Source organism: Eleutherodactylus coqui, chromosome 2, assembly GCF_035609145.1.
Source record: "Eleutherodactylus coqui strain aEleCoq1 chromosome 2, aEleCoq1.hap1, whole genome shotgun sequence".
Taxonomy (NCBI): domain Eukaryota; kingdom Metazoa; phylum Chordata; class Amphibia; order Anura; family Eleutherodactylidae; genus Eleutherodactylus; species Eleutherodactylus coqui.
Genome location: NC_089838.1, coordinates 319,290,780 through 319,312,268, shown reverse-complemented (window position 1 = coordinate 319,312,268; position 21,489 = coordinate 319,290,780). Strand labels below are relative to the sequence as shown.

The 21,489-nt window shown below is 43.0% G+C and overlaps 1 protein-coding gene across 1 annotated transcript in view; it reads right to left on the bottom strand.

The window, feature by feature from the left end:
• LOC136610274 (A.superbus venom factor 1-like) overlaps positions 1-21,489 on the bottom strand; it is a 193,999-nt gene that overhangs the window by 45,280 nt on the left and 127,230 nt on the right. The window contains exons 22-30 of the mRNA XM_066589506.1: positions 14,406-14,492; positions 14,115-14,318; positions 13,930-14,008; positions 13,686-13,845; positions 11,322-11,420; positions 5,626-5,776; positions 5,273-5,439; positions 4,985-5,143; positions 2,202-2,261 (exon numbers count right to left, since the gene is read on the bottom strand). Coding sequence (XP_066445603.1) covers positions 2,202-2,261; positions 4,985-5,143; positions 5,273-5,439; positions 5,626-5,776; positions 11,322-11,420; positions 13,686-13,845; positions 13,930-14,008; positions 14,115-14,318; positions 14,406-14,492 — 1,166 coding nt within the window. The remainder of the gene's footprint in view (positions 1-2,201; positions 2,262-4,984; positions 5,144-5,272; positions 5,440-5,625; positions 5,777-11,321; positions 11,421-13,685; positions 13,846-13,929; positions 14,009-14,114; positions 14,319-14,405; positions 14,493-21,489) is intronic.

Sequence of the window (21,489 nt, the reverse complement as noted above, 5' to 3'; positions counted from 1 at the left end):
CCCAGTCTGACTGGGGCATGCAGTGTGGGCCGAAGCCCACCTGCATTAAGCACGACATTACTACCTCAGCTGTGTTGGGCAATGCAATGGGATATTTTTATGTACCGCCGGTGGGTTCCAGGGAGCCACCCATGCTGTGGGTCCACAGGGACTTCACAATAGGGAGTTGTACCTGCCTGTGTCTATGAATTAAAAACCGCGGTCTGACTGGGGCATGCAGACACCTTGACAGAATGAATAGTGTGTGGCACATAGGTTCCCCATTGCTATGCCCACGTGTGCAGCTCCTGATGGCGGTGGCACAGGATTCTATTTCTCATTGCTTCTGTACAGCATTGTGGGCTATCGCCCCGCCACTTTTAAAGAGGGTCGCTGCCTAGCCGTGCCAACCTCTGCAGTGTGTGCCTGCGGTTCCTTCTCATGGCAGACACACTTCTAAATAGACATGAGGGTGGTGAGGCATTAGGGCAGCTGAAGGCTGCGCAGGGACACTTTGGTGTGCGCTGTGGGGGGGAGGGGGGGCGGTTGGGCAGCATGTAACCCAGGAGAAGTGGCAGTGGAGTGTCATGCAGGCAGTGATTGTGCTTTGTTGGAGGTAGTGTGGTGCTTAGCTAAGGTATGCCATGCTAATGAGGGCTTTTCAGAAGTAAAAGTTGTTGGGAGGGGGGGGGGCCCACTCTTGCCGCTATTGTGGCTTAATAGTGGGACCTGTGAACTTGAGATGCAGCCCAACATGTAGCCCCTCGCCTGCCCTATCCGTTGCTGTGTCGTTCCCATCACTTTCTTGAATTGCCCAGATTTTCACACAAGGAAACCTTAGCGAGCATCGGCGAAATACAAAAATGCTCGGGTCGCCCATTGACTTCAATGGGGTTCGTTACTCGAAACGAACCCTCGAGCATCGCGAAAAGTTCGTCCCGAATAACGAGCACCCGAGCATTTTGGTGCTCGCTCATCTCTAGTTGTGTTGTGTCTCGCACCGCAGCTCAGCTCTACTGAAGTAAATGCAGCTGAGCTGCAGTGTGAGACACAACTCATGGACAGATGGCGCTGCTTCTGAATGAATGTTTTTCTAATCCTGGACAACCCCTTTAAGGAAATAATCAGAAATTGTCATTATGCAAGCTTATCAATGTTATGCTTTCACATGGTGACCGGAAATTACACCAGACACCTAATGTTCCCATGTGTCTGTATTACTGACCTGTAGGAACCTCTTAGGCCACCATATTATTCCATAATATGGCAGGTAATGCAACAAAATCAGAGATACGGTATGGCTCAGAGATGTAGTTAGTTTCCTTTTATATTCAAAGTTTTAGTTCTGCACCCTAGCTAAAATACCTTGGGCAAGACAAAATGGCTTGTTGGGTAGCCCTTAGCATTCAGGACCTAAGAACATACCTTGTAGTCCCACCCAGCTACAGACTGGGTTATTGTCTATAACAGTGCCATTAGTTCCATAATACAGCCGTGTGCCGTGCCCATAGCTTATCCGGAGAGGTAAAAATCTGTTAGGAATTTGCAACCAGTTTTTAGGGCTTTTTTTGATGGAGAAATGAAAATATCTAACCAGGAGCAGTAGATGTGATTGTTTCTTCAAATGACAAAGAACAATAAGGGGCTATACAAAATTACCAAGACTTAAAGGAAAAAACTTAAATTGCACTTTGCTTCATCCATCACCGATTTTATGAGCTATCCATAATGTCTCAGATATCTATATTGACGTCAAGTCATGTGACAATGACAGCCAATCTGGCACGAATGTGGCCACATCAGGTTAATTATGCTACCGCAGATAATAGACACATGGAAGAGTGTAGATATCTGGGGAGGACTGGTAATGTTAGACTAACGTGGCTAGGTTATTTTAACCCTTTCCAATCCAATTTGTATCCTAATTTTCCTAGGGGGCTTACTCTTTTTTTGCCGTTATACAACGGCGCTCTATGCTGGCTAAAGCCAGTACTGCATGAGGTGACATGTCAGATGGGTTCTGACAGCAGAGAGGTTGGCAATATACAGTAAGATAACCCCGGCGGATGTCTTCCAACATTAGAGCTGTACAGCCTTAAATCATAATGTCTTCAGAGGTCAGACAGTGGATTAGAAAGGGATAAGGTGCGCTTATGTTATTTAAGTTTTAGACCCCCTATAATTAACTGCAAAGCATACTCTAAGGTTATGTATAGTCTTACCGTAAGTGCAGCTTGTCCACGTCCCTTTGCTTTGACCACAAAATCACCGTTTGTATTGGTCTGTAAAGAAACCACAGTCATATTGGATGTCTCCAAGTCTATAATAATGTTATAATGTCTCAGTGACTTCAAAGTCGAGCTCTTCTGTTTTGTTGTTCCCTACGCTCCACTCACACTGGTCATATGGCTCCGTTCACAATAACATCAAGGTTTCTTTTCATCAGGTTCTAATAGTCTCTGATGAGTGTAATAATGTGATCTGCTAAATTATTCTGCCCGATGAAAAAACAGAATCTCTGCTGGACCCATAATAAGTTGGACTAGATGTCATTTCTGACCTTGGTCATTACAGTGTAACATCCCCAGATGGAACTTTATAAGTGCACTCATCTGCCACCACATTCACTGTCTCTGTCTTTGTTTTAGTTGGGCTTTGTTTTCAAGCCTACCACCCATTTGTGCCTTTGGTGGAATATGTCCACATTAGCCCCTCTCTCCGTCCCCCACCCCTATAGTGCTCACATACACAATGCAGCACAAAAGTTTCATAAATCATGGAACTACTGCTTTCTCTCTTTAATCCCCAGCTCTTAGCTGCAGTGGACATCTCTCCTAACCCAGATCCACCTTCTTCTACTATTCACTTCAACTACTTAACTGCCCCACAAAGAAACACTGAGAATCTAATTACTATTCATTGTGCTGTATGTCTTCTCCTTAGAGCTCTCCATAGTGCTGCACCACCCAATTTCTCCTCCCTTATCTCTGTCTACCACTCTACCCCTGCTTTCCCTAATCTAAATGATCTAAGGCTAACATCTTCTATTATCCAAACCTTTCACTTTTGTCTACATGACTTCTCATGCTGTACCAGTCCTCTGGGATGCGACAGCGCACCATGACCGTCTATTTAATGGCCGTTATATCTGTAGGAGCAGTGTAAAAACAGAGCACAGGCTTGAGTTTATGCTGAAATGAGCTGTTATGGGTCCTATAGTTATGTAATTTGGATGGTGTAAGAGCGACCTCTACTGGTTGTCATACATTACTGCAGTTTGTGTATTTCTCTACTGAGTGTTGTATGTGATACCTCATTGGCTCCAGAGGTCAGGTGGGAGATCTGGAGGACTTGAGATCATAGACAGTTACAGGCTGGAGAGCAATTCCAGTAATACTTAGTATTAAGAGAGACTACATTGCCAGTAGAGAGCGCTGCCAAAAGGAGTGAGGAGTGAGACGTCTCCTGGGGAATCTGTGCCTGTTAGAGAGGGACAATGGCACAAGAAAGGAGACAGCCGGTGTTTGAGGAGCGCAGCTCCATAATGTGCTAGAAGCAACAACGCTGAGAATGAACCTGCAGGGTCTACAACTAGAGAGACTGCTATAAAGGATTCACATCATCCTGCAACTCTGTGAATTGTGGAACCCCCAACAGACATCCAAAGATGTGTACCTATATTATGATACTGAACCCACTGGAGATATGTAAGTGATGCAGGCCTGCAGGAAAATCCCCAACGTGTGCACACGGGTAATGACTTAAAAGCAGGCCTGCCAGTTAAAGTATGTGAGCCCGAGCCGACACCAGAGGAACATATGTTCTTCCACTAGTTGCGTCAGATTGTGTGCAGGCGATCGTCATTGGTGGGTTGAAATGTTCTGTGGTTCTACCAAGTGTTCTATGGTTGAAGGGTGTTGCTGATTGTTACTATACCCCAATCGCATTAGAGTTCAGCATACTCCTAGAGTCAGATAGGTTGTCTACCGTTTCTGAATAGCTGCATATTACTTATCTATTAAAAGAAAATTCTACAACAACTTCATCTCCAAGTTTGTTAAAATAAAAAAAACATATTTTTGTAAGCCTGGTGTTCACATTGTGTCCTGATTCATGTTTCGCCTGCCCCTACCACAACAGGCAGAATGCTATGTAAATAGCATAGATACTCTATGATACTCCCACAGTGCACCATGGCCACGCATTTAATAGCTATTCTATCAGTAGAAGCAGCAACTGCGCAAACACACAGAGCGCAGTTGTGTCATTCGCTACAGACATCCAAACTGCCACTGGAAGTGATGTGTGCACAAGAAATGGCCAGGAGCTTCATGAAATGGGTTTCCATGGGCAAGCAGCTGTACAAACCTAAATCAGCAAGCACAATGCCAAGCGTCTGCTGGAGTGGTGTAAAGCTCACACAGCTGCTGGACTCTGGAGCCATGGAAATGTGTTCTGGGATTGATGGATGCCATGAGAATGCTACAGTACCTACCGGAATACATAGTACCTACTGTATAATGGGGTGGTAATGGTCTGGGCTATTATTCATGGTTTAGTCCCATCTAAACTTTTTGTGAATAGAACACTGACTGAGTCAGAACTTTTTATCCAACGTCTGCTTGACCGCACACACACTTTTGGCTGAAATGGGTGCAAATACCCACAAACACACTCCAGATTCTTGTGGAAAGCCTTTCCAGAAGTGTGGAGGGCCTCAGCTCAATAGTAATACCCATGAATAGGGAATGAGATGTCCAACAAGCTTATATTAGAGTAATGGTGAGATGTCCATGTGCTTATGGCCATATAGTGTATTGATTGTTCTTTAGAAAGAGCTGGATAGAGAAGAGGAAGAAATAACACCAAGATGAATGAAGGCAATTATAAAAATCATGGACATCACATTAATCAGCATGAAAACTGTTAATATGGTCGCCGGTATTTAACATCAACTCAGTGCTATTGAACAATATAATGATATAATAAGAGAAAATATTCCCACCGATTCAGAGCGGAGCTGAAGAGCATTGTCTACATTGAGGCGGTACATGGTTGTGGCTGTTCTTCCAGGCAACTTAAAAGCAACATCCATATCCAGCGTCTTCCGAGCAGCTTTGGCCGATTCGTATTGGGTCAGTGCTTGAAACAGCATTATGGTAGACTAAAGGAGAAAATAAAGAGAGGCTTCATCTGAGAAGGTCTGGTGAGATGCCATGTTGGGGTTTTGGTTTGATGGGAGAAGTTTAAAAACAAAAGAAAAAAAGAATTTTTTTAAGCCTCCATGACTTACTTGTGGAGCTATATATTTTTCATTATAGTATCGCTGCTCGATAAGCCAACGGACCACTGGATCAATGGCATCTGATGCATCCAATTTCAGAAGAGTAAGGAGAGCATAAGATGAGGCTTCTATGGAAATATCCTTGGATCCATCTTGGTTATCCCAGTAGGTTTTGTCTTGATAGGTCGGAGAAAATGATAATAAGTATTGGCGAGGCCAAGGATAATTAGGAGAGTCATTAGCATACATGAGAATATTCTGTACATGCCTAACCGCTAGTATTTACAATAGAGCTAACTATATAGCTGGCATTATTGCATTTACCGACCCTAACCATCAGATATATCACCTTTGACCCTTACCTTTTGCTGCAGACAGTAGTTTTTCTGGATCCTTTAGTTTCCCAGCCAAAGCAAGCGCATACGATGTAATTGCAACAGAATGCGGTTTCTGCAGCTTTTTATAGTTTTCTGCTATGAAGTTTACAGCTTTATCAATACTGATCTGCAGATTCTGAAAGGGGAAGGGGAAACATTACAGTACATACAAAACAGTGACAATCGGGTACATTCAATATCTGTCAAAAGTTTAAGTGTAAGAGCTCACTCATACGGGCGTATGTCGCCCGCATATTACACATAGAAAATATGCAGTACACAGCAAATACACATGCAGCATGCGCATTTTTGCTGTGTTTGTTAAATTACCATTGCCTATAGTGATGCGTATTATCCGTGTGATATGCACCAAAATAGGACAAGCTGCGGGCTTTTTTCACGTGCGTATTATGCGTATGAAAAAAACGCGGTGTGAGCAGCCCAATGGAATTCAATAGGCTTTTAGCACCGCGTATTACACGCGTGAAAAATGCATAATACACGGGTGACATACGCCCGTGTGAGCACTAACAGTTACACAGTCTTTATAGTAAGATTCAAGAAAAACATAAGTCTCCAACTAGTTCAACCTCTTCGCCCTCAATGTTGATCCAGAAGAAAGGAAAAACACTCATGACTCATAAGTCATTTCCTTATATATGGAGAAAATCTCCGGATCAATGACCCTTCTATAGCAAGTGATCCAGCTTACTCTTAAAGAAAGCAAGTTACATATCTGTAAGGTGTCTGTATAAATGTTATATGTTAATGCTTTATACATGAAGGTTACACCGATCATAATGATAAATGTAGGGATCCTGTAGAGTCATTGGGGTTTCACAGGGACTTCCATGCGTATTCCACACCACAATCCTTGTGAAGTCCCGGTGTATTCCACCTCCTACTGATTTCAATGTAATTATTTTTTGTCACTTCTTGATGAGGATTCTGCATGGATTCTCAGCAGAAACTGCGGTGGAGCCAACATAAGAATCTGCAAATCTGCAGTACATTCCAGAACCTCAATACCATGAAAGGAAGTAGAGAGAGGACTACTCGAATAGTACTGCTTCATATGGTTTGCAGTAGGGTTATCCTATGTCTGAATTCCCTCTGCGTTCTCCCAAACTAGCAAAGAGGGCAGGGGCATGGGGCTAAGTGAATAACCCCATTGTTTTCCAGTTGGCAAAATGGCGACACAGGTACTCCCTATATCCAATATAGCTGGTGTTCTGTAACTTGTATGGTGGGCCATTCATTATCTGTGGCGGTTTCATTATCATCATTCTGCTTTTTTTGTAACCCATCACTTTGTTGTTTGACCCTTGCTGGATGGTACAATCCTGGTAGAACGTAACGTTTGGTGGTGATTGCTGGAATGGCCTTTGTAGAAGACAAGTGAGATCGGTGTAAGCGGCTTTGGAATATGTAAAGAACATTGATGTGAATTAATTATTGATACATGATGGGTTATTCAGACTTTGCAATGATTACTTAGATACTATCTGCATACCATGTGTGGAGGAACACTGCATAAGACCACCTGTGACTGCATATATGTTCGGCTATTTATCCATTAATGCATTCAAATTTGGGAGGTATTTCCTCTGGTTATGGTGGGTTGTAAATTCACAAAAGTCTTTGTATGTTCTGTACGCATTAGTGTTCGTATTAGTGATTATAAATTCATCCAGCCTTGTAACATTTTTCTAATGTGTGGGATTTAGAGATGAACGAGCTTACTCAGTAAGGACAGATGCTCGAGCGAGTATCGTCCTTACAGAGTACCTGCGTGCTCGCCCGCAAAGATTCAAGTGCCGGCGGGGGAGAGCAGGGGGAACGGGGAGGGGGGGGGTGTGTCTCTCTCTCTCCCCCTCCACCCCTCGCTCCCTCCTGCAACACAGTGCTCACCCCCGCCGGCACCCAAAAGAGAGGAGGGAACCAACCGTTCCACGGGGTCCCGTTTTTAATAATGAAGATTTCTAGTCTTCTGCAGATACTTTATAGCGAAGACTAATATCAAAGATCGGTAGTGACTCTCCACATACAGCACTGCAGTGGGGTTTGCATGCCTGTGGAGTAGAAGCAATCAGATGAATTGAATAGCTCTGTTACGTCTAGTCCTAGTTCGTGTGGCATTCTGTTCTTTGGGTTTAAATACAGTTCTATTTATTTAGTTGTTCAATGCATTTTGTCATAAAGGACTCATCAGGAACCATAAATTGATTCTAGCTACAGAACTGATTATACGGCACTATAGTTGGCACAGTTTAGATAGAGAGTGCCGTAAACTATCTTGTTTTCTTATAATATCAGAAAAGCCAAATCCAGATATCCTAATGTCCATTCTAATGTCAAAAGTACGTATAAAGCAGATTACCTGTGCTGATCTGTCATATCTAAGGTTGTCTAAGCTGAGTTAGACCTAGCTGAGTAGACTATCTACGATGCACATATGGCATCAAAATGTTGCTAGTCCTAACCCCCACAAACCCAAAGATGAAAATAACAAACAGATGGCGATATAGAGTCCCCAGCCCGGATGGTAGGCTGGAGAGCAATCAATATATTAATATTTTTAACAATATATATTTTAGGGGTCCCACACAGTGAATAAGTTACACTCCCTTTCTTGGGATCTCCTCCGCTTTAGTGACTTCTTTTTATAAACAAAGAGATGGTGAGAGAAAACTTAAGCCACTATCACACAGGCATTCAGAAAAAGCCGCCTGAAATCTCGGCATTTTTACCTCGATTTTAGGCAGCGTTTTCGAACACATGGTACAGCAGTTGACAGTGTTTTTTAGTGCACCCCATCATTGTGATGGCTGATGGGGTGCGTTATACAATGCTAAAACGCTGAAGAATAGAACAGAGGGCTCGAAAATCATGGCATTTGTCGGTGACGCCCCATTGAAATCAATGGGAGCATTGTGCCGTGCTAATCACGTTAAAAAACGTCTGTTGTGCAAGCTGCCTTAAATGAATTCAGTGATCCAGGTCCAGATAAATTACACCCTAGGATGCTGAAGAAAGCAGCAGAGGTAATTGCTGAACCTCTAACTAGAATCTTTGAAAATTCCTGCAGAACTGGAGAAGACCCAGAAGATTGGAATGGTGCAAATGTTGTCCTATTATTATATTTAATATATAATATTTTCAAAAAAGGGAAAAAGTTGGACCCAGGAAACTACAGACCTGTGAACCTGACTTCTATACTGGAAAAGATCTTTGAACAAATTATTAAGCAGCATATATGCAAGTACTTGGATAAGAATGGAATAATTAATCAGAGCCAGCATGGGTTTCTAAAAAAACAAGTCATGCCAGACTATCTTGACTATAGGAAAGCATTTGACAAAGTTTCTTTTACCATACCTATTGAAAAGAATGACCAAATATGGAATGGACAAGGCACGTTAGGTTGATTCACAACTGGCTGAGTGATTGTACTCAAAGAATGGTCATAAATGGCGGCAAATCCAAATGGAATAATGGATCAAGTGGGGTACCACAAGGCTCTGCCCTGGCCAAGTGTTGTTCAACATTTTTATAAATGATCTGGAGGAGGGAATTGAGAGGAAACTGATCAAATTTGCTGGCAACATAAAGCTAGGACGGAACACAAACACTAGAGAAAAGAGAGGGTTAAAAATTTTTTAGACAAGCTTGATCAGTGGGCTTGTCTGAACAGAATGGTATTTAACAAGGAGAAATGCAAGGTCCTACATCTGGGGGAAAAAAATTAAAAAGCCCATACAGAATGCGAGGAATTGAGCTGCGTAGCAGCACATGTAAAAAAAAGACCTGGGTATACTAATAGATTACAGACTGAACATGAGTCAACAGTGTGATGCAGCAGAAAAAAAGACAAACACAAATCTGGGATGTATTAAGAGAAGCATAGCGTCTAGATCACATGAGGTAATTATCCCCCTCTACTCTTCCTTAGTCAGACTGCATCTAGAATACTGTGTCCCGTTGCGGTATACCCAATTTACAAAAAGCAGACAGACTGGAGCAAGTTGAGAGAAGAGCTACCAGGATGGTGAGCTGTCTGCAAATCATGTCCTTTGAGGAATGGTTAAAGGATCTGGGAATGTTTAGCTTGCAAAAAAGAAGGCTGAAGAGACCTAATAGCTTATTGTTCACAAATATCTGAAGGACTGTCACAGTGCAGAGGGATCAGCCTTATTCTTATTTGCACAAGTAAAGACTAGAAGCAATGGGATGAAACTGAAAGGGAGGAGACACTGATCAGATATTAGACAGTGAAAATGATGAATAAGTGGAACAGGTTGCCACGGAAGATTGTGAGTTCTTCTTCAATGCAAAGTCTTCAAACAGAGGCTGAACAGACATCTGTCTGAGATGATTTAGTGAATCCTGCACTGAGCAGGTGGTTGGACCTGATGAACCTGGAGGTCCCTTCCAACTCTACCATTCTATGATTCCCAGAAAGCAGCTAGACCAGGTACAGTGAACCTACTACAAAATGACTTATACTAATGTTAGTCTGTACCCAGAAAACCCCTTTAAACAGGAATATTAAATCTCTTTATCTCTAACTTCAGATCTTATATTATTTCTCTGATTTGGGATACCGGGGTATTGAGATGCCTCCCACCCAACTTTACCTTCCCACTTACCTGTTTTCCCTTTTTGGCCACTGATCATCTTATGTTGAGATTGGTATTTTTCTTTTTCAGTTCTTAGTACCTTACATATTAGAAACTGGGCTACATCTATCACTACTGATCTTAGTATTCTTGTTGTACCCCTACCTGTACGATGGAATAGTCATGCTGAATTAAGCCATTATGTCACATTAGTTTATTATCATTGTGATGTAAATGACTATGCAATTTCCTTTAACTTCTCTGCTTGTACTTTTCAAAATCATTTAATAAAATTATTGACCAGAAAACATTTGTCGCATTATAAAATGAAAAATCTGGCAAAGACGACCCAGGGCTGTTGAACAGCTAGAATCCTACATCAGACAAGAATTGGACAACATTCCTCTCTCAAAACTCCAACAATCTGTCTCCTCGCTTCCCAGATGTTTACAGACTGTTGTAAAAAGAAGTGATGATGCTACACAATGGTAGGCACGACCCTGGCCCAACTTTTTTTAAAAAATGTAATGGAATAATTTCTAACTTTCCCCTTCCGATAGGTGTTCTATGTTCTACTGTGAATAAAATATAGTTAGATGAGATTTCCAAATCATTGCATTCTATTTTTCTTTACATTTTACACAGTGTGCCAACGTTTTGTGAATTGGGGTTGTAGCTTTCGCCCATGGATAGGCTCTGGGTAGTCGTTGGCTGCCACTGTGAACCACGGAGGTAGCTGGAAGATAATGGTTGTCTGACCGAGGGTGAACCTCTGCAACAGTTAGTTCAAGTGGAATATTGTAGAGTCGATGTCCCAAGCTGTATAGGTGGCCAAAATTTTGGAGCGTAACTCTGCTTTCCAAAAAAGCTTTGAAAATTGCAACTGTGTTTTCTCTTACTCTGCCAACATTTAACTTATGGATGGAGCAACTACAGTTTAACTACTATTCCATAAAAACGCAAGTTCGAAAACTTTCAACAGACTACATTGTCTAGTTGGTGATACTTGTTAGCTCGGTGCATATGGATTATATATTTCAGTTCTTTCTGCCGGTCACTTACATTTATGATATTGGTACAGTATTTCTGACTCTCCAGTAGACTAATAACAACAAAAGCCGTCATGGCAACATCAGGATCTGACGAACCCGCAACACCACCCTGAGTGACAAAGAGGAAAAAAATGTGTTAATAGAGAACAGTGGTTGGCAATAGGGTATTTCTTATTTCCTTTTATGAGTGCTGCTTGGTTGTCAATGCATCTAGGTAAGGATGGGCTTCAGCTGAGTCCTAGTAGAAGACATCTGTAACTTTTAGGCATATAACATTTTGGGGAGGTGTAGAGCTCCACGGGTCTGGCGAGAATCAAAATGTTCATTTTGTGCTTGTAAATTTACTTTAAAAGACTGCTTTGTATACTTCTACCTGCTATCTTTAAGATGTTTTGGGGATTTCTCATTGAAAGACTATCCTTAGCCAGCTGGACATTTACAGCACTGTGCCAGTTACTGCAGTGTTTAGAGCTATGCAGCCCGTCCTTCAGTTTGGAAGGACCCAAGAAGAACAAGACTGGGCCCAAAAATAAAACCAGTGAGGAAGAATGCAGAACATCACTCAGACACCGGCTGCATAACTGAACCTTGCTGTTTACTTCTTTGTTTTTTTAAAAATGTTAAAACATTTGGCGCTTTGGGGACTCACTACTTGTTGAAGCAACTAAAAGTACTAAATCTGGTTAATCTCTGGTGGTCGGCTCAGAAAAGTCTTCTATATTCACTTGGCCTTAAAGATTCTCCTGATCCCCCTCAATACAAACCTGAACCTGCATTATGTAACTGTATGTCATAGATGGTTAAGGGGTTAATGCTGTGGAACTCATAAAACTTTACATTCTGATCAGTGAATGGCCACAGCCAGGCCTATCCAAAGATATAGCATAAACTGCCTTGCTCTTACTACATTTAAAGGTTTAGTTATCTAAATATATTTTAAATTTACAAAAAAAAAATTAAGCCATTTGAGGAACTTGCACTACAATGCAATATTCCAATTTTAAATTTTCACACCTACCAGAAGTTACAGGTTGTCGCATCCACAACTCAATCACGAGGTGCCTAAACAAGTATTTGATTTCCTCTCTGGGTCATCTAAACTAGAATTTAGGACCACTAAATCCATCTATGCTTACCTTAATGGAGATGCAGTGTTCTCCAAAAAAACACATTTACTAAATTGGGAAAAAATCTGGGCAGAACTTTCTGAACCAAACAATGGTCAAAGGCCATAAAATGGCCCTTAAGAGCATCCTCATGTGCTAATCTCCATGAAATTTTCCATAAATTAATCTTGAGTTGGTACTATTACCCCTCTAAATTAGCACAATTATTCTAAGGCACTTCAAATTATGCTTGCGCAACTGTGGGCAGACAGGCTCCCTGCTACATATTTTTTTGAATTGCCCTAAAATACAAATTTGGTGGTTTTCTATATTGAAATTGTTATTGGAGGTAACTGACAGTCCTGTTGTAATGGACCCTCTCTTGGCCTTACTAGCCTTAGGCATTGACAACTATCCACCCAACATCAGGAGACTGATTTGCCATGTTTTCCAGTCAGCAGTCCTCCTGATTGCAAGAAACAGGAGATCCACCGCCTCTCCATCTGTAGACTCCCTGACAGCTATCCAAACACTGTATACTCGAAAGCTTGTTTCACTATAGACAAGGTCGATCATCTGCATTTCATTTATGGTGGGACCCATGGCTCCACAAATTCCCTAGATGAGGGAAACCTTAACGATCTCAGGATTCTCCTGACGGTAAAATTGGGTATAGTTGGACAAGATTCTGGCTGGTCCTAGGACACAGAAAATATTTTCTGGGCCTCAAACCGAGACACGTGCTCTCATAATGAATAATACATCTGCGCTCAATCCCTTCCCCTTGTTCTTATTTTTTAATATATTTTCTGCTCCATTCTAGATTCCTTTCTATCTATATACATAGCTAATTTTAATCCTAATATGCAACAGACTGACGACATTGCAGTAGATTGCATATGTCAGCTACAGACTTTATGGAAATTGTTTTATTTTGTGCTGTTGAAAAACTGAATAAAAATCTATAATAGTTCAAAAAAAAAAAATCAAAGAGATACAGAAATATCCTAATGTGCAGCCTCGGCAATATATCTATGTCTCACATGCTGCATACATGCAGCCATTTCTCCAAGCAGAGCTGGACCTCACTGTCTGGCTCCTAATGGGTGAGCCCTCACTAATCCACCAATCAAACTTTTATGGTATACGGTATCTAGAGGATAGGCCCTCAATGTCCCTTACTGCTAAACCCCTTTACTTCATATTCACCCTAACTATCCCGTATAACCTGTGTGTGGATGCATTGGGATCTTATCTAGAGCACTTACCTTCATATATTGATCGCTAATAGGAATGTTCTCATTGAACATCCCATCTGGCTTCTGCCTCATTGAGATCAACCACTTGACAGAATCACACAGAATGTTATCTTCTATGTTTATCACATTCTTAGCCATAGCAAAGAGTTTGACGACATAAGCGGTGAGCCTAAAGATATGAAAATGATTACAGAAAATGTAAAAAGTCTACACTATAATATAAGTGAGACCTAAAGAGAGAAGTCATAGCTACCAGGTGCCGGAGTTCGATCCAGAGAAATATCCAAAAGTTCCATCCTTTTTACGATGATGATCACGTAACCTGAAATAACCTATTGGGGAAGTGAGGATAGAGTATGTTATGGAATGGATGCTACAGTAGATACAACATGAAGATCGGCCTCCTAGAAGTGACCCCAGGAAACGGCATAATGTCACCTGTGTTGATATTTTGAATGGCCTCATCCCTGCGATTCACTCCTAATCGGTGCCACTGGTTAGTTTTGTCAAGATAATGTGTACCAATGAGAACCCGAGTCAAACCTCTAATGTTTCGTTCTAGATCACCGGATGGTACAACGATGAGACGGCTTAGACTTGCGCCATCTATGGCATCTTCAAGAAATTGTGCAATTGGAATTCCTAAAGAGAGATGATGGAAACAGTCACTTGTTCGGACACCATCTGACATTAAATACCCACAATGCTGGTCATTTCTCGGCACCTCACCTTGTACATTGACGGTAATTGTAGTTGTTGAATATGGAACAAGGTTCTTGTTGGCAAGAGCCGGCACCCTCACTACATGTTCTCCACCTGAAAGAAAGGCATATGAAATCAAAGAATGACCATGACAATGCAGCGGGTCACTTCTGTTGGAAATTAGGGGTGACATGAGATCCCAATGGAATGACCACCCAACATCAGTTCACAGCATCATTAATGGTCTTACAACTGAAGTCTTTCCAGAAGAGTGATGATGCCTATGGGGGTAAAGAGAGGACCAACTCCATATTAAATGGATGTGCACATTGAAGGTTCCCCAGATTCTGAGGCTGATTAGGGGAGTCGAAAAGATAATTATACTATACGCCGATACATTACAACATTCCAATTACTTGTGTGAGTATAACATAACAGTGCTGTGACAAATCACTTAAAGGGGTTCTCCAGGACCATTACTATTGATGACCTATCCTCAATGAGTTGGAAATGTAGAATATTAACCATAGATGCAGGTCTGTTTTTTTTAAAATAAACCCCCATTTGCTACTCTAATATCACAGGCTCACAGTCCATGTTCTGGCCGCCACTCAGGCCCATGACTTTATCCTCAGGTACAAGCAGCTAAACCCAATCCCAACCTATGATGCTACACAGCTATGGCAATATACGTGCATATTCCTGGGGAAATATAGAAAATTTGCGACTTGTGCCTTAATGGAGTTGTCCAATATAAACGTTAGGCCACCTGCACACGGGCAGAAATCCCGCGGTGGGATTTCCCGCTGGATTTCCACCACTAAAAGCCTGCATAGGAGTGCATTACAATACGCACTCCTATGCAGACGGCCGCGGTTTGGCCGCGCGAAATGTCACGCGGCAAACAAACCGCGGCATGTCCTATTTCTGTGCGGGGCTCGCAGAGCCTCGCACAGAAACGTTACTCACCCGGCCGGCGGCTCTGGTCTGCGCATGCGCCGGCTGCCTGGCAGCCGGCACATGAAAGAGTCGGGGCCGCCAGGCGCGGGTGAGTACGCGCTCCTCCCTGCAGGCGCTCGGGTCTGGTCCCGCGGTGAGAATTCTCGCCGCCGGATCCGACCCGCCCGTCTGCAGGCGGCCTTATTTGTAAAAGCAGGTCCTCTATGAGAAAAAAATTAATTAGGATCCGCAAAAAGTCAGACAACTACTTTAAATTACCCACATAGAACTACTATCTGCATTAGTTCTGATTTCTGCTGCCACCTAGTAACTACTTTGTAATTCATCTCCTAGAATGGCACTACAAGGACACAACATTTCACAGCCCTACTTTATCCTCTCACATAGGAGACTTCTGAGAATATATGAGCCCTGTCTACCTCACTTATGGGCAAGGTTGGATTGTCATTGCTGTACTTGGAGCACTCGCTCCAGGCCTCGCTCTCCAGGAAAACTTTTGTAGTTTGCTATTTAGTCACGATTTGTGCAAAATTGTGACAAAATCGCCACAACTACACATCAATTTACACAAAATTCATCTACCTACTGTAGTGATGCAGTATCAGAATGACTTGCAAAGGATGCTAGTCAGGCAGTCTGATACCTGGAAATGGAAAGTTAGGCTTAACACCTGATGGGTTTAGCAAGAATTGGTTGCATTTAAGCCAGTTCCTGCCAGAAGCAAGGGGGGGGGAAGTTACAGCTTGGCAGTGAAGGACAGGCTGCAAGCTGAGGCCCAGTGTGGACCTGTCACCCCGTCTGATGGAGGAAGATGCCCTCCAGATGCCTCAGGAGGGGTTAAGTGACAGGATCCTGTGGGTTGTGAACCCCAAACTATTTTGGACTGTGTATGATTTATTTGTTATGCTGTGAATAAATGCTGGCAGGCGCCAGTCTTAAAGAGAAACCACGTCTCATGAAGCATTTCTACATGTGTGGTGGCCATTTTCTGGTCTAAGAGGTCAGCGATTCACAGGCAAGGGACCCCAATTTGTCACATATGGTGGAGGATGCAGGCACAAAGTGGAGTGGCGCACAAAGCTGCAGAGAGCAACATGTGAGCTGTAGTGCTATGAGGCCGAAACTGCGGTTGCAGCTGCAGGCAGTGGTTAAAGAGCCAGGAGGCTGAAATTTGCAGTTGCCATGAGCAACAGGCATCGACAGCGGGAGACTGTCGCCGGGAGACAGATGGACTGCGTCTGGAGGTGTGACAACATGGACGGTTGGCCAGGAGGCCAGTTCCAGTGAAGTTGAAGGTGAGAACATGCCAGCTGATAGTCGGTGGGATCCCACTGTTTGTGGACTTGGATCCACAGCAGGACAGGTCAGCAGTTATGCCAGACATTTTGTTATTCCTTCACTGCGGTGAAGTGGTGACAAAGTGGCGAGTCTAACCTTTGAGACTCCATATGGCATGGTGACATGGAACTTGACTAAATGTGAGAGTCTGCAAGTGGAGTTTGCGTTGGGCACGGACTTTCCCCATTTTTTTCAGCTGTGGGAGGAAAAGGATCCACTGCAGTTTCATACAAAAACTGCAGGTGTGAACAGTGCTCAAGGACTGTCACCAGTTTGTCCAGAGGAGCGGTTGGCGGTTGCAGTGCCACACATCAACTCAGGGGAGTGAGGAGTGCACACCAAGGACCGAGGAAATGAGGTAATATGGATTGCAACATTCTGATAATGCAAAATCAGACAAAATGCATAACGTGTCCTTTTTGCAGGTTGGTGCAGGGGAATCTGCACAATGTGAACTAACATCCATTAACCCTGCAATGTCATGTATGGGGGATTGTGGGATGTGTTTTCTATATGATGTGCCTAATATGTGTAGTTATGTTTCCTAATTTGTCAGGGTGTGAACAGGTTGCTGTAGGGAGTGCAGCCAACGCCCAGGTGGAAGTTAGCATAACTATGCCTATAGTGATAGAGAGAAGTACTAAAAGTGCAAAAAAGAAAAAGACTGCTTCTAGCCAGGAGACAGAAAGTGCAGTCAGTGCAGTCCCTCACGTCCAGGGGGAAAGTGAAAATGAGCTCCAGGTAGCTGGTCAGCTGAAAGCACAGAATGCAGCTCTCACAGGAGATTGAGCACTTTAGGAGATTAGCTAAGGCTGAAACTGATCACCGGGTGTTGCTGGAACAGAAAAATGTTCAGTGTGAACAGAGCTTGGAAGAAATGAGAAGTGAGAAAAATAAGTATGAGGGATGTCTTTCAAAAGCCCATGAAGAGATCCAAGACCTCAGAGATGTAGCCAGAAATGAGGCTGACCGCAGAGTATGTCTGGAGGCACAATCTGTGCAGTGTGAACAGGACTGTAAGAAACTGCAAATGAGAACCCAAGAGTTGGAGATTATGTGTTGCAAGTTAGAAAGAGCTTCTACAGATGCACGTAATCAAACTACAGGTTTGCAGAATCAGGTTGCAGAATTGAAAATGCAGTTGGCAAAGAAAAATCGTGAATTGGAGTCCCAGATAAGTCAGCTAAAGGAAGAACTAGAGAAAGCTGCTTGCAGTCAGGCAGAGAAGCAAGCAGCGATCTTGAAAGACAGACTGGGGTACAATAAGAGACTGGTGTCCCAGCTACAGATAAGCTTGTATGAGAAAGCTGAACTACATGAAACCCAGATCCAGGAGCTGGAACAGAGTCGTGTTCTAGTTATGGGGGAACTGTCCAAGCAGTTGGAGCAAACTGAAAAGGTGAATGAAACATTAAAAAGTGAGTGTATTGAGCTGACCCAAAAGGTGAAGGTGTTGTTGGAAGACAAACATGAATTTGAATGCAAGAGAAATGCAGTAGAAATGCAGCTTCAAGAGCTACAATTTAAGAGCACTGAAGGTGACAGTGTGCAGACAGCGTTGTCAGAGCAGGTGAATAGACTGCAGGTGGAGCTGGAAGCTCAGACTGAAGAGTCTCAGAGGCTGGTGCAAGAAGAGAGGCAGCAGAGGCTTGCTCTTAGTGCACACGTGAAGACTATGCAAGATGAGAGAGATGTGTTCCTCAAGCAGTTAGAAGAAGATGCAGAAACAAAGAGGAATTTGTCAGAGCAAATTGCAACACTTCAGGCGCAGGTGTCAGTTCTGGAAGAGAAACTTGATGAAAACCCTGCATGCTGGGTCTCTGCTGAAGAGCATGAACAAGGGAAGCGGACTGCATTAGGAAGTTCCAATGCTGCTCTACATGAACACAACAATAGACTTGAAATGGCTCTGGCAAGAAAAGAGGCAGACTTGATTCAAGTGAACTTACAGGTTCAAGCAATCCTGAAACTTAGAGAAGAAGACAGTCAAATGAGAGAGCTAGTAGGAAGTCTACAAGATGCTCTGAGAAAACAGGAAGCGACGGTCACCAGTTGGGCTGAAGCACGGTCCCAGTTAGAATTGAAAGAAAGGGCTCGGGAGGAAAATACTGAAGCGCTACCCTTGACACGCCCCCAGAAAGTGGTGTCAAAAGAAAAGGTGTAGTTTAAAAAGTTTGCCCAGAAGTCAAGCGCAAAAATGAAACTTGTGGAGGCACTGTTTCCATGATTTGAAAAAGTACAGTAATACACACTCATCTGAAAGCAAATACACAATGCTGATTGTACAAATACGTGCATAAATGCGCTTACGCCCGTGTGCCCCCTACCTAAGGGCGCCCACCCACTGGCGTTTGCATTTTCCGCGGGAAAAAAACGCAGCGTTTTTGCCGCGTTTACCGCGATTTTTCCGCGCGTTTTTCGCGGCGTTTTCGCGGCTTTTCCATTAATTTCCATTGACTTTCATGGGTGCATTAGGAGAAAAATAAGGACACATATGCAACTGACAGTTCCTATGTTAAAAACGCAAACGCAACGCAAAAAAAACGCCTGTGGACAGGAACACATGTTATCTCTATGCCTGTGCAGGAAAAACGCAAAACGCAGGTAAAAAAACGCCAGTGGGTGGGCGCCCTAAGGCTGCATTAACACCACATTCTCCACACTTCCCATCAGAGCTGGTTTTGGACAGAGTGATGGAGTTCCACGAGATAAGAAATAACTAGCTGATTGGTAGGGGTCCGATTGGTCCCCAAATGAATGGAGTGAAGGTCATGCAGGTGCCTCACTGCTCCATTCATTTCAATGATTGTGGAGATTAGCGCTCTTGAGATCAGTGGGGGTCCCAGTGGTCAGACCCCATCGATCAGCTAGTTATAGTCATATTTATAATAATTTATTTTATACTTTATACAAATATATTATTTGTATAGCGCCAACTTATTCTGCAACACTTTAGAGGAACACAAACAATATGAAAATTTCAGAAATTCCAAAAGTTACATAAGGTATTCAATTATTTGGAAACAAAGGGGATGGGGTGATACAGAAGGTACAGGGGCAGGAGGTAGAGAAAAGGGGAACACAGCAATGTGACGATAACATGCGATATACAGTTTTTAGGACACAAACAGGTGAGTGTTATGGTATACTACCCTTGATAAGCCAGACCGGACCGCGGGACCCCGCACACCGCCGCCCCGGGAAGAGCAGCAACCGCCGCATGGTAACAGGGAGAGTAGTTTAGGAGGTGTGGGGCAGGAAGTGCACATGATAGGCAAAAGTGCAAAGCTATAGGGAGGGGCATATTGTAGGGGAGTAGGACTAGATCAGGCAGTTAGGTATGCTTCTATAACAAGGTGCATCTTTAAGGCGCGTCTGGGGTTCCATGCATTGGGGATTGTCGAGATGTTTTTGGGTCGAGCATTCCAGAGGATCGGTGCTGCTCTAGAGAAGTCCTGGAGGTGAGCATGTGAGGTTCGTATTAGAGGGGTGTTTAGACTGAGTGGGTACTAGTGTAATATGTATCCACTATACTAATCGGTGGAGATATGGGTTGGCTGCGCTGAGTCAAAGGGAACGCCCACAGCTGCCGTAGCTGTGACTGGTTCATCCAGTGCTGCATTGATTAGCTGAGCAGTGCTGGATGAACCAATCACAGCCATCGTACTGGTTCATCCAGCCCTGCATTTATGAATCCCGCAACCAAGAAGTGATCTGTGGGCGAATGAAGACTGTCAGGGGAGCTTCAGAGAGCAGCGAGAGGACCCAGGTACTTTTTTTTTTTGGAAGGGGTGCAGCTGGAGCTTAGTTTCGGGGTAGGGCTTAAGTCTCATCACACGAAAACAACAATTTTGTATGCTGCGATGCAACAAAAATGAAGTCTCCATAGGGAAATAGGGGCTGCATTCTCTATATTGCAAATTGTGGCAATATAGAGAATGCAGCAAATAGAGAAGACAGCGCTAATGTGAAGGAACCCATTGGAAAGCATGGGCTTCACATACATGTGTTTTTTCACGCTATCACACGATTTTATCGCCCGTGTGAAAGTGGCCTAATATAGATGCAAAACAAAAGTATCTAGATAATTTTGTTTGTAGATCTGAGAGGTCGATGCTCTATATTTACTTACATGTCCTAATTTTAAAGTCTGATCTTAGAACATACTGGTAATTAATTTTGTGGTTTGTCTGAAACTTGGTATAGTAAAAACCCAATGTGGCTTAATAAAGATGTAAAGGGGGCAAAAAACTGTAAAAAAAAAAAAGTGTTTAAACTACTAAAACAAGTAGGCAGTGAAGAAGCACAAAAAAACCTATAAAAAAAAATTATGTAAAACTCTGATAAGTAGTGACGGTGGAGACAGAGAGACTTATTGCGAAAGTCAGTAAAACTAACCCTAAACTGTTCTCAAACTATAAATAGTAAAAATATTAATACTAAAAGTGTTGGCCCCTTAATAAATAATTTAGGAGAAATTGTAGAGGGTGATGAGGAGAAAACAAATCTATTAAATAGTTTTTTCTCCAGTGTATTCATAGTGAAAAATGAAATGTCAGATGAGATGCACAGTGATAATGTAAATTGTCAACTAAATGTCACTAGTCTAAGGCCAATCTTGCACAGACGGGTCGGATTTCACATCCCGGAGCCCACAGCGAAATCCGGCCTTGTCCCCGGCTGGCGACCACGCATACCTTTGAACTCCTGTATTGTGGATGGCCGGAGCGAGCCGCTGTTCAACATGCGCAGTACAGATTTTTTTCTTTAAATCTTTCTTTTTCCTATGCCAACATTAGTTGATGACGCGGGT